Below are 13,922 nucleotides of genomic sequence, written 5' to 3' on the forward strand. Positions count from 1 at the left end.
GCAGTCACATCCTCAGCAAAACTGTTGCACAGTCACAGAAGAGAGTCAGCAGTATGCCCAGCCATGGTTCAGATCAGGGCTGGAGATGCCTTCTCTCTTTGCCAGACCAATGTCCTTAGCAGGTGCCAGAGGGGCTGTTTTGGGAGCCTGCTGCTGGCATCTCTGACAGCCCTGCTATGCTAAGACCAGGCAGAGGCATTGAGTCAGAGTGTGTCCTGCTGCAGAAAAAGAGAGCAAACAAACGGGCAAGTCTCCTGTTGAAATTACGCAGTAGGTACATTCCTTCTACCTCATTGCAGGTTGCTGAATATAAAATGGCTGCTTGCCATCTAGCTAGCGGAGTCCTCTGTTGTTTGACAGTTTGCTGCGTGGAGAACGGTAACCCCAAGAGCTTCAGAGTTTGTGCCATAACCAACAGACAGTACTGCTGGCACCCAGCACAGTAACTTCTGGAGTGGATTTAAAAGCAGTTCTGCACCAGCAACCTCAAGTAGAGGCCTGCCTGCCAACCAGAGCATCACTACGAGTTGCAAGAATCCTTGGAGCTCAAATCCAGTGGCTCAAATCCCTGAAAGGTTGCAAAGCCCTTCATCTTTTCAAGAGATGATTGAAAAGCAGCCCCTCTGAGATCCTACCATTAACTCGGAGAGTTCAGATTAAGGTGTGTGTAGGGTCTTGTTGAGTCCCTCTAGATTTCCCAGCCCAAGGCAAAGTGGGGTCTGGCTTGCTGTAGCCTCAGGTAATCATATTGCTGTAATGAGAGGTATTCTGTGAACTGCAAGAAATGAGGCCGTGGCAAACTGCCTTCCACGATGGAGTCTCAGCTGGAAATCAGTGTTGCGCCCTATTCCTTGGTCCTCCAGAGCACAGGGTTTGGATTGGACTGAGCCACTCTACAGCACCTGATAGAGTATAGGGTTCCTCACCTCACCAGCAGGTTTACGCTGCTGCTTTGCTGATGGGAATAAGCAAGAGTTAGTGTCCTCAGTGAGGCTTTGCTAAATGCAGCATTGGTGCATAACCTCATAGGCCCTCTCTGCCTTAAGGGGAGTTATCCTGCTTGTGTGTTCTCCATTTTCCAGTTAATGGGGTGAGTTCCGTATTCACCTTAAATAGCAGAACTAAAAGAAAAGGTCATTAAAGTGCCAGTGATATTTCTGATAAGCATTTCTGCCAGTCTCCCTGCAAGAGCTCTTGCTCTTTTCCCCATAGCATATAGCGAACACCTTCAGCAATGCCTGTGGTTTGGGGATGTGACTCTGTGGGGTAGCTGATTTGGCCATGATCCCCTGGCCTTCTGTGAGCATGTCCCTGGAGATCAAACAAAGTATGTGTGAGCACCCTGCACCTCTGATGTCCTTGGCAAGCCCCAGGAGAGTGAAAATCACTGTATAGCTGTACAATAAGGCAGGAAGCACAGCAGCTGATAGTGAACTGAGATGACTTTAAGGCTCAGCAGCAGGACAGCTGAAATGAATAATGGCAGCATCACATTGCCATTTAAGTAGAGACAAGGAGATTAGCAATCAGATCATGACTTAGTTAGACTCAGCTGTGTCAAAGGGCTCAGAAAGTTAAAAGCAGGGCAGGCAGAGCTGGTAAATTTGGCCTGTGGAAAGGGGAGCAAGTAGGATGCCCTTCAGGGGATGGGCAGTGAATTGGTCACTGGATGACTGTTCTAAGAAGGGTCATCAGCTGAGGACTGTGCCTTCACCCTAGGGAAAACCCCTAGCCTGGCAGATGCTGCAGACCAGGAACAGAGCCATGGCTTAGCTCTTGCTCCCTACTACTCTTATTGGTCTGTTCTGCACCATGACTGTGCCCATTGGGGATGCTTTGTGGGGGTGATCTTCTCCTGCATCTTCTGGGAGCACCACATTTGAAGGATTTGAGCTGACTGCATCAGTGTAAGGAGAGGGTCTGCTGAGCTTTCTCCAGCACTCCTTAGCCCTTAACAGCTGTGTATGAGCAACCAGAACAGAACTTTAGAGTAAGCATTCTAAAGCATAACAGTATTGCTTGTAAAATAAGGGTAAAAATATCCCTTTGCATATCACATGGGAATCCTAATAGCATGGGGTCTGCACTGGGAATTACACTGTGTGGAAATCTCTTGTGTTTAGTTGGTATTTTGGGATCAAGGCAGTCATAACTTCTTTCTTAAATCCATTCTGAAGTACTTGACTTTGTGTTTAGGGAGATGCTAAGTTGGTGCTGAAGTCTTGTCCACATTAGTTTAGTTCCATTTCTGCAGGGAAAGCTGCTCCTACAGCAAAATAGGAGAGTGTACAGAGGAGCCTGAGTGGGAGGAATAGGTTTATCCCAAGTGTGCTATGCAGTATTGCTCCTTTAAAAGCAAGAGGATCTGAGGCCCCCTTGCTGTACAAGAATGAGGTTAGAGAGTAGGTTTGAGTTTGATTCCTGGTGAATTCTATGAATTATAGAAAGTGCTCATGGCAGGGTTTGTGCTTATCTGTGCTACACTTCTTTTTTATGGTTTGTTTCTTTCTCTTATGGATTATAGCCAGGAGTAGTATCATTGAGGGAGCTTTAGACAAATAAAAGTATCAAGGTTGTGGGGTTTTATTTTAACCCCCCCTTCCACAGTGTTCCACTAAGCACTGGGAATATTGCCTGCTGGGAAGGGTTGTTCTCTTCCTTTTTTTTAATTGCTAAACTGTGAAAAGTTCTCAGTCTGTTTCATTGTCTTTCTGCCTTCTGTTCTGACTTATTGGGGTGTCCCACCATCCTTAATTGACAAAGAGACCTGCTGGTTTTGAGATTTTTCTACAAACTGAGGTTTTCAGCATGATTGCTGCAGCATAAGGGATAGCAATGCTGGAAGACTGTGATAAAATTGCTCTCTAGATGGAAAGAGGTGATGTTAAAATACATGATATGACAAAAGTAGGGAGTCTTAAAAGTCATGTGCAGAGTTTTGCCTCTGGGCTAGCAGGAAAAATCTTGTCCTGTGATTATACAGTTCCCTCTTCAGGTAATAACTCTGTAGTGAGCTTTGGGGCAAAAGACAGGTAAATCCTTGTTAAAAGCTGCCTTCACCTAAAATTTTGTCTGTAGGCCTCCCAGCCACATTGTTTGCTGTATGAATGAAAAATCCCAATATCCCACTTTATGCCCAGACATGAGACAGGAGGTTCCCTGATAGGCAGCAGCTCTTCTGCTGACTGTTGTCACCAGTGTAGCCGATGGTGTTGGAGCTGGTCCCTCTGCAATCAGTGGAGAGATGCAGGTGGTTTCAGGACTCTATGGACATGGCCTGGCTTGCCTGTTGATTTTTGGGATGCAAAGGGAGCCCAGCACAGGTGTAGGGATGGCTGTACTAGATGAGACAAATCACCCATTGCCCAGACAATTCCCTAACTCTCCTGGGGTGTGCTCTGCATTAGAGAACTTAGCGGTGGCTGCGCATGTCTCTATGCTGCTTTTGTATTTAGTTCAGATAGGCACCCAAAGGTGCAGCTGCTCGCCAGCACTTCTCTCCTGTAGAAAGAGACCCAAGGAAATGCAAAAACCAGGGAAGGAGAGATCTGTATGTCTCCAAAATGCTTTCTGACCCTTTGGTGTCTGGAAAAGGCATACTGGCGCTGCTTCCTAAATGAGTCTGGGGAGCAGGGATGCTCCTGCAGAAGAGGATCTGTGCAGCATGGAGAGACAGGAATGCTGCCGCTGTCAAACTGTGTTAGGGCCAGGAGGAACATGGTGGCTTTGTGTGTGGCTTAGAGCTCTCTGCTTCGCTCCCCTTGAGTTTTACTTTGAGTTTGGGCGCGAGCCTTAAACTTCAGCAAAACCAGGTCGGGTCAGAAGAAAAAGCACATGTAAGATAAGATTCCTCCTCCTCCAACCTGTCCCTAGGCAGGCATTGACTCAGAAAAGCCTGGGATTATGAAGAGGGCAGTTGTTAAAGCTTGAATCAGACCTGACCATGTGTTTATGTCAGATCAGTAACAAAAAGGGATGCTGAAGCTTTACCCCATGTTTTACTATGGTGACACTTAGCCTTCTGGTGCAACAGCATTTGTATCTATAGCATGGATGCAGGGGGACCTCAGGGGATCCTAGGTGCTGTTTGGCTAAACTCTAAAAATGACATGAAGCTGCTGCTGATGAGCAGATTTGGTCTATATTTCACTCAATAGGCTATTTAGTAAAATTGGATGAGGTTTTCATGTCCTTCCAAAATCATTTTCATGATCGAAGTATAGTTTGCACCCTGAAGGAGGAGGAAAGGGCCTTCTATCCTGTAGCCAAATCATCTTCCCAAGAAAGGGGAAAAAGTCAGGGTTGGTTTTTATCTCCACTTATCTCCACTCCTCTTACCCTTGAGGAACTTCAAGACAAGATCTCCCCCCCTTCCCTACCACACAGAAAGCCTCAGGCTGCAGGAGCATCTTCTAAATCTCTCCTGCTGGGAGCTCTTCCATTTTGTGCAGAGTACTTAAACATTAATATTTAACCAGAGAGTAAAAATGAGGCTAAGACTCATTCAGGGACTCAAACATAGGTGTCTCATATCAGAGAGTGCCTATTAGTGCCTCTACTGTTGTGGTATTAGATAAAAGGGAGGAAGGGGACAGGCTCGAGGAGGGTGGTGCAGTCATCTGTGCCTGAGAATACAGCTTTTCATTTCCTCTAGCTTTGATGTGCTTGTTAGAAAATGAAGCTAAATCAAGCTTCTGTGTTCAACAAAATAGATATTTCATTTTGGTAAGAAGAAAGCAAAACACTTAGCTCAATCTAAGTCTCAATTTGACATACTGCCTTGACTGATGTTAGCTCTTAGTAGATGGCCAGTACAATTGTACTTATTTACTGTCCTGGAGTTGTCTTGCTGGGAGAAAGCGTGCCTGTAGTCTACAACACTTTGCTTGCTATGAAATCACTTTTTTAAGGCAGCATAGAAGCCAGCTGATACTGATTTATTCAGTGGCTTTTGTAGCTGCCAAATAGTACCTGACTCTCCCCCGGCTGGTGGAGGGGTTGCCGAAGCTGAAATCCTTTGCACCTGCAGCCTTGTCTGCATCCAAGGTCCCCGCTTGCTGCAGGGGGTTTGCCTGTGCAGACTCACGGGCTGAGAGTGCCATCCTCAAATGGAAGTTGTACAGCGCAGTGCGAAATTGTTAGAGACGGGGGCTCCTGATGGAAACAATTAACACACAACGTGACCGGAGTTATATAACAACTATGGCTTATTAAACAGCCTCACTAGAGGCATGAAAGACGGGAGTCTGATGAAATTTTGGTATGCTACACTGAGTTTTTTCCTGTCTATTGAGCCAGCAATAACTAGGTCTTATTTACTTTTGGTGGGTGGTCACATAAAACTACAAACTCCCATCAACACGAGGAAGATCTCTGCCATCCAGCTAGTGTGTCTGTTCACGTGTAGCCAGCTAGCTTGCTTTCCGGAAGCAATGCCTGTGACAAATTGTAAGACTCGCATGATTAAAATTGAATTTATTTTTGACTGCTTAATTTGTGTTTGATTGGTTGGACGGCAGGGAGACAGGCAGTAACACTGCAGACCTCTGTCATGTGAGTTCAAAGTGTTTCTGCTTTTTTCGTGTTTTCCTTTTCCTCTTCAGCACAGGTATAAAAAGTTGCAGAGGCAGTAGGGAAACCCCTAGCCAGTCCATGGCTGGCTCATGATGTATAGGGCCTGGGAAAGGACCCTGCTAGAGGCAAAGAGCGATTCTCATCTACCAGAGTATGTGGCACGTGTTTTGGGCGGGAGGAACATGCAGGATTTTAAAACAGAGGCGTTTTAAGGTGCCCATAAATGCTTCAGAGGTCACTTTTGGAGGTGTCTTGCATCTGTTCCTTTCAGGATTTTGCTCCCCAAGTCCCACACAGTTGGACTCATGCAGCCTGATTCAGCACTCGGTTACTTTGGTTTTACACCACTGTAATACCATTGATTTAAATAGATTTTCATTGGCATAAAACTGGAACTGCACGATAGCGAATCAACCATACAGAAAGCAAGGTAGTTGGCTTCTCAGGCAGAATAAGAAACAATAAGCAAATTCTTTGCAACACTGCTACCAAGTATTCTTCTGAACGAGTGGCATATTTCGAATACATAAGCTGTCTAAAGACTTTCATTTGGTAGGTAACTTTCAGCAAAGCAATGTTCCATAAAGCTGTTACTTTCTAGTGCACCAACTATGCATTGCATTTTACCTGCTCATCTGATCTCCATTTTATTTCCCTGTACGTCTATGTATATATGAATATTTTACAACCACGCTTGAAAGGAATCACAGAAAGCTGTCTTACTTGCCAAGCACTTCTACATTTACTCAGGGTTTAATGGGGACCAAGCAAATTGGGTCTCTTGCTACGTGCTACATGTTTGCTATACCTAATAATAATAATAATTTTTTTGCAGAACCCCAGCTGAAAGGAATCGTGACAAGGTTATTCAGCCAGCAGGAATACTTCCTGCAGATGCACCCAGATGGTACAATTGATGGGACCAAGGACGAAAACAGCGACTACAGTAAGAAAAATTAGCCTGTTTTGCAACCCAGTTACAATCAAATACATCACCCAGTGGGTCTCACTTGTGCAGCTTTATTTTTGAAAAGATCAAATTAGGAAGAAGCCAGCTGTTTTCTGGACATTTTTTCTATCTATCCTTCCCCTTTAAATCTTGCCTGTATAATTTCATATGTTTCCTCTCCAATCTTCTTCCCTCCCGCCCCGATTCTGTAACTGCCATCTGGGTGGGGTGGAGAATAAAACCCATGATTTGAATTCCTGCCAGAAGAGAAAGGAGATTATATTTATACACATGCCACGTGGGTAAAGGATATGGGGAATTCTCTCTCCAAGAAGAAGAGGAGAAAATTGTTTTCACTATTTTATCCTGAAAAATTCAGCATGCATCAGGAATTTCCAGGCTGGAGAAAACCAGCTGTTCACTGAAGTCTAGTGCTTTGAGGCTAGTGTCAAAGCTGAGGACATCAAATGACCTTTCCAAAGGAGGTCATCTTCCGAAACCTTGTTCAAAGGGGTTGGGTTCATGCTGTCCAACAAAGGACAGCAAAGTGCAGCAGAGCCACGTAGGTTTAAGAATGATGCTCATGTGCAGGAGCCATATTGGTTTAAACAAACACAAAGCAGGAGCCAATATTTCTTTTGCAAAAGAAGTAGTTTTGTCAATACCAAAGCTCCTCAAAAGGTTAAAAAAGGTGCAGGGTATTTTCTACAGCATCTCTTCATTTTGTAGGCCTCAGATGGATGCTTCTGAGAGGGCAGCAATAAGCTCAGATCCTTGGTGCCACAAACCGCATCAGCAGAGTAGGACTCAAGTCTTGATTTGGGTCTTCCTATGTTGGTTTGAAGCTCCTTGTGCTGCTGCTGAAGGGACATCATATCTAGCCTGTCCAGCATGGAAGGTGTCTTCCCAGTCATTACTAGAGATGAACAGAAGTTGATCTGTGTGGAAGAATTGATGGAAGCAAACTTCATGTACTTAATGAAAGATGGAACCTGCTTAATTTGGGGACAAATCTTGTTCTAACGCAAAGAAGCTCCTAGCTGGATCAAAGGCATCATTCCTTCAGGAAGGCAGGGCTTGGGCTGCAGGTGAGAGGTGTCTGCAATGGTGCAGCGCACGTAGCAGGGCATGGACATTGTTCTGTGAAGGTGCGCTTGGACAAGGGTGCAAGGTGGCTGCAGCCCCATACCCGTGTTGCTTGCCCCATCCCCAAGAAGTTGGCAGGGTGCTGTGGCGGGAGCACTGTGTGTGGTGGGGCTGCTCTGCTGCAGCCAGCTCAGGGCTGGGGTCCATGTGCGGAGCAGTGCATGAGAGAGGAGCTTTGAGAAGATGGCAATTAAAATTGCAGGAGACTGGTAAAGCCCTTGTGAAATGACCCAAGAGGCTGCATTCACCAGAAACTTGGCCTGTAGCAGATGCAAGCATCAGGTTTTAGTCCTCTTTCTCGTATGCTGGTGTTGAACAAATGAAATACCACAAATTGCAATAATACAACTTCTAATTTACATTGGAGCAGGAGAACCTGTGGCCCTCCCCACACACACTTTTACTCCATGAGAGACTGAGCAGGTCTTTTCCTACAAGAAGAGTCTGGCCTCGTGATTTTCTCAGGTAGACGCCAACACATGTGATGGGTTCAGTGGGCTTTAGTGGGTGAGTAATGAGCCAGTGTTGGGTTGTATTAGCTGCTTTTTCTTAAAGAAAAAAGACGTAGGGTGTTCGCAATCTGCAGAAAATCCCATTGGAGGGCTATTTGTCAACGACATGGGAAGAGCTGCTAGAGATGACAGGGATTCATTACCCTCATCTATCAGTGAGGACTGAACAACAAGGTAATGGGCTTAAATGGAAGCAGAGATGAATTTAGGTAAATAGCAGAGGAGAATAAAATGTAAGAGCAGTTCTGCAATATTTCAGGCTGGCAGGGAAGACGAGGGAAGCTGGTGCTGGCTGCACCTCAGTGGGTGGAGGGGAACCTCCTGAGTCCCTGTGACTGAGGTTGGGCCCCAGTCACTCCAACAGCTCTTATTTATGTATCCCATTAGAAATGTTAGAGATCAGTCTGGCACGGTGCTGAGTACTTGTGAGCCACTTCCACCCAGTTGTCTTAATTGGAAATAGATGGGCTGAAGGGCACTTCTAGAGTGTAAATTTATCTGGTGAGATGGCAGCCCTGCCTTGGCAGCTTGGTGGGACAGGAGGCATCTAGCTGAAGTGTGCCAAGCTACTTGCTCGAAGTCATGGACTATGTTGGAAAGTTTAGTGAAGTTTTTGAGAGAAGATTGAAGCCAAAGAATTCCCCATCCCCTGATCTCAAGAGATAGCAAAAGAGTAAAAATCCAACCTGATAATAATTGGCTTCTGAAAATGAAATGAAAAATAAGCATTATTCAGTTTCGTTTAACTTTTTACCACAGACTGTCCTTTCTAAATCTTCAGTTTGAGTCAACATGTTATATTATATGAAGCTTCCAGTTACAGCTTCAAAACAAAATCACATTTTTCACTTTGGAAATGCCAAAATAAAGCACACTGACTATTTTTCCCTTTTCTATTCCTCCAAACATCTCAACTTTTGACCAGAAATGTCAAAACTGACTTGTCTAAGTGAACAGCTTACAGATTTACTTCACTGATATTTCTCCAGAAGATTCCTGACCAGCCAGTTAGCAGTATGTGCAGTATTTCTGTGCAAGGGCAAACCTCATCAAAGACTAGATAAATAATATTTTCCTATTCCTGGAGAAGGGTTGGTTAACTCGCATCCACTGGCAGAGAAGGGCAATTGTGATGGCCACAGCAGCATCCTTTCCACCCTGGATGACCATCTATTCTCCGTGCAGAAGCCATCTTAGCACAGTTAAATACACGGTGAACATCGTGTTCCATACATCGGCTCTGTGTTCTGTAGCCGCGCACTAATTATTCAAATTTGCATTATGAAAGGAAGCTTAATTTTCATGGAATACATTAGGTTGGTTTACTCTGGCAAAATAAACGTTTAAAATGAGGCACAACATGTCCCTCAGATACGTCTGATGCAATTAAAAGTTCTAATAAAAATCCAGTTATTTATATAAGAGGAACTGCTAATATTTAAGCGATTTTTAAATTAATTATCTGGTGCCCATTTTATGTGTGTTCTTGAGAGGCTGATGGCATTTATTTTCCACCTCTTCTCACTTAAAGAAAAAGAAAAAAACCCCAGAAGCCAAGTTCTAATGGCATTTGAATGGGCATCCAGCCAGCTTCCCGCGAAACAGCTCTTGGGACATCTGTTCCTTATACCGTGCAGTTAAAGGCACGCCATCTTAATGTAAGCAAGAAGACAGATTCTCTGCCTACTTGCATTGGGATATATGAAGAATTTTCTTTTAATCGGAATGTGGTTTCATGGTGTACGAGGCCCTTGTTTGTGTTCTTAGTGATATTATACTGCCCCAAATTCAGGTTCATATATCTTTTTCTTCCAACTCTGGTGATCTCAAATGGTCTTTCAGGGCTGACTTGCTGTCAGTGCTTGCATCATTGTTGCTCTTTCCTGGGCTGAGCAGGGTAGTGCCCCTTCTTCATGAAAGCAACGGGACTTCATTTGCCAACATAACCTGCTGGACATCTGAAAAGCCGCAGCAAATGGACAGTACAGACAGGATAGGTCAACTGTACTGGCCAGGTGGAAACAGCCCAGCACATCTAGGGGTATTGTTTGGGCTTTCCAGCCAGAAACACAAAAGCATTAACAGTTGGGAAACCTCTGGAGGTCTCCAGTCCAACATCCTACTTGGAGCTGGGTTCAGGCTGCTTGTCTAGTTGTTTCAAATGTCTCCAGGAATGAGCTATTCCATATCTTCATAACCTGTCTGGTTCCAGTGCTGCACTGTTCTCATTGTGGAGAATTTTCTTTATATCCAGTCATAATTTCTTTCTGAGGCTTTTGTCTAATGCCTCTTGTCCTTTCATTGTGTTCCCCTGAGAAGAGTCTGTCTATGGCTTTCCCTTCTTTGAGCTAAGCACACCCTGTTCCCTCAGTTTCTTCCTTCATATGTTGCACCACAGCCTCTTGATCATCTTCGTAGCCTTCCTCACTCCCCTCAGGATCTTAAACCTCCCCATCTCACGGTGCACCGAGGCTGCTGTTGCCTATTGCATCCTCCATTAGTTCTTCCTTATGTGCAGCACAAGTGTCCTGCCCCACGACACATCACCTGGTATAAATCAGTTTAGCTCCTCTGTCTTACTACTGTTTAAGTCAGCTGAGCATATGGACCACATCTTTTACATGGCATGTCTTGCTTTACTTTTCCATTTCTGTAAATAAGTTATCCCAGACTCATAGCCAAGTACACGTTCAGATTTTAAAAACATTAGCCAGCTAATAAACTGCCATAACATAACAGTGAACAACATACTCATGGCCAAAGGGTTTAGGACTGGAGCATGCTAGAACTAGTATCATCAATAACCAGGGTCAGGTGTAAATCTGGTTGAAAATGGTAAAATGTAATGAAAGAAAATAGGCAGAAATATTCAATGTCTTAATTTTTTTTTGTCTTCTCCCATGAAGCAAAAGAGCATGCCCATTCCATGCAGTTGCAGATGGCATAGAAAATTTACCATTTGCAGTGGCCAAGAGTTTTAAAAGCATATGTTAAGTTTTCTCTCTTTTTCACATCTGCACACCCTGTGGCCAGTCCTACTCTGCCACAGCTAGTCTTCTTCCCCATCTCTAAATCTCCTGTTTCATGTTAACCAGAATTTTTTTCCTGACAAAAAATGACACATCTTGCTTTCAAGGTTGGTTGAGGGTTTTTCCCCCCACATTTTTCCATTCTTACAATAAAGCTTGTAAGCTTTAAAATTTGTTCCAAAACAAGATGAAATAATCATTTGGAAGCATGATAACAAAAGGCTTGAACTTCTTCAAAGATATTTCTAGATTTGAGTGCAGAAACAGCTCTGAGAATTTACAAAGTTTTGATTGATCCAAACCACTTTTTTAGTAGAGGAAGACATTTGCTTCCTAAAACTTCTTTGGCTGTCAGTTACCTATGTCAGATCCATGCAGTCCTGCTTGCCTGCCTGCTTGCTCCCCTACTCTGCGGTATGTTGCAGGAAGTGCTCTGCCATGCCTAAAACCCATGATTGTGGGTGTTGCTACCATGATCTGCAGCAGGGTCCCAGGGAGTTTGGGAACTTGTAGCGGTCTTGCTACTGTAACACAGAGCACAACAGGATTGTTCCTGTGCTTCCTTAGCGTGTATAGGTGGAAAGAGAGAGATTTGGAGATGTGGGTGCTTCCAAGTGGAACTTCTCACACACTAATTCTGGGTATTATCACCTTGCTGCCTAATGAACGCTTTGAATGGTCTGTCACAAGTTTTCTATGCAAGACAAATTGGCTGTACGGAATGAATGATGATGCCCATTTTGTTTCATTATTAGCAGTATTATGCTCTATTTTTCAGTGCGGGGGTGTTAGGGAAGGGGAATTGCTTATAAATAGACTCGTTAATTGCAGAGGGTTTTAGACCTTCATGGTAGTGAGAAAGTGACAGAAATATAAGCTTGCCTTGGTTAGTGAGCTTTTCAACAGTAGAACTGCGCTATAACGCAGATCTTAAATGCTGAGTAGCTATACTGGGGCGTGTTTGTCTCATCTGAAGACAGTATCAGAGTAGCACCATCCTTGGCTCCAGGTGTTCACAGACCAGTACGCAGGCTGGACTTCATTTGCCGTATACATCTGTTGATGTCCTCCCACGAGACCATATAAATATAGGCACTGGCTTTGGTGAGACTCCAGCACACACTTTGATATTTTACTGAAGATGGTGCTTAAAGGCATGAAAAGGGGCTGGGGTAGGTTTCATTTCACCAGACTCAGGGTGCCTCCCTTTTAGGCAGCTCACCGAGGGGAGTCATCCAGTCTTCCTTGGGAATTCAGTGAGAAAAAAGGGCATTCATTTGCAAATGGGATTCATTAATCCCTTTTTGGAGACAACCCTGAAACCAGCTTAGCCAGGGCACCTGTTAGATATCTTGAGCAAAGTGGCTTTCTGTCTCCTGTGCTTTTTTCAAGTTTTACTTCTGAAAAGATATCCACCTCTGACCTTTAATCAAATCCACCAAGAGTTCAGGTCAAACGTAACCAGTTTCCCATGACATTTTGCATACCCTTTGGGCTCTGCTTTTCCTCTTAGAAATTGTGTGACTCCTGGGACTTTGGTTCAGACTCTGTAGTCTGAACCACTGGCTGCAAGGAAAGAATCAAGCCACAGTTTCAGCTCCTTTCTCCCCCCCCCCCCCTTCTCTCCATGTTGACTATAAATGGTTTTTTTTCTTTGGAAAAGAATCAAAACACACTTCTGTCGCCTCCTCTCTGCAGTAATTCGCGGGCTATACATGAGGGAGGACCTTGGGAAGCATCTTGTCGTTGAGTTAAACCCATGCATTACCTGGCACGTGCACATCTAACCAGTCTCCTCGGGGCAGGGGGTTGATGTTGAGCTGGACTCTGTTCACTCCCATCGTACCAGGATTAACGCTAGCCTGGCCCGAGGAGTGATAGCATTTTGAATAGGCCATTTCAGCAAAACCTGCTTTATCCTTCAGGGCTAATGTTAAATCAGCAGTGGTCCATCTCCCAGGGAAGGAGAGGCTGGGAAATGGCACAGTGAGAAGGAGGACTGTTTCTCCTACAACCATGAAGTGAAGACCCCTTTGTGCTGTGTTTGCTCCAATGTGTGCATAAAACACGTTGTGTCAGGCATAAAACCTTGTCAATGATCTATAAAATGAATCAGCTAGAGGATGATGTCCTTAGTGGTCAGCTGGAAAATAGGAATGCTTCACTGCGTGCTCTGTCACTCAGTCTTTCCTCTGCACTCTGCCCATTAACAGGTCTCCCCTGGGCTAATTTTAACACCCCAGAGCTCTTCAGAAGTTTTAAGCAGGCTTTTGCAAATAAGTAAGTGTGTTAAAAAGCCGTAAGAAATGCTTCATGAATGTGGAAGGGGCAGTCTGACCTCATGATTAGGGAACCAGAAAAAATATTCTTGTTTCAGAGCAGTTGTGCGGGAAGAGACTTTGAGTGAAGTATTTCCACTGTGTTTGTACTCATGTTTCTGCCCAACCCTGTGCCCGTCTTTCCACAGCCTGAGCTCCCTGGGACGGGGTTTAGTTAGCTCTTTGTAAGCTGAAGCACAAGGCGTCCTACAACATCTGGATACTCTTGTCGTATAAATCTTGGTGGAAACAAAGCCATGCTAATGCCTCAGCGCTCAGTCTATCAATGGTGACAGTCCTCTCCTCTTTGGGCCCATTATGTTAGAAATGCAGCAAAAGCCTGACTGTACATTACTGTGTGTGCTCACAGGAAAGGTCTTTCAGTGAGATACAG

General features: G+C 44.6%; 1 protein-coding gene across 3 annotated transcripts in view; it reads left to right on the forward strand.

Annotated features, from left to right (window-relative positions):
• Positions 1-13,922, forward strand: part of FGF12 (fibroblast growth factor 12) — a 232,964-nt gene that overhangs the window by 143,936 nt on the left and 75,106 nt on the right. For all 3 annotated transcript variants that reach the window (XM_072868043.1, XM_072868042.1, XM_072868041.1), the window contains exon 2: positions 6,410-6,520. In XM_072868043.1, coding sequence (XP_072724144.1) covers positions 6,410-6,520 — 111 coding nt within the window. The remainder of the gene's footprint in view (positions 1-6,409; positions 6,521-13,922) is intronic.

This window comes from Ciconia boyciana, chromosome 7 (assembly GCF_034638445.1).
Source record: "Ciconia boyciana chromosome 7, ASM3463844v1, whole genome shotgun sequence".
In the NCBI taxonomy this organism is placed as follows: Eukaryota; Metazoa; Chordata; class Aves; order Ciconiiformes; family Ciconiidae; genus Ciconia; species Ciconia boyciana.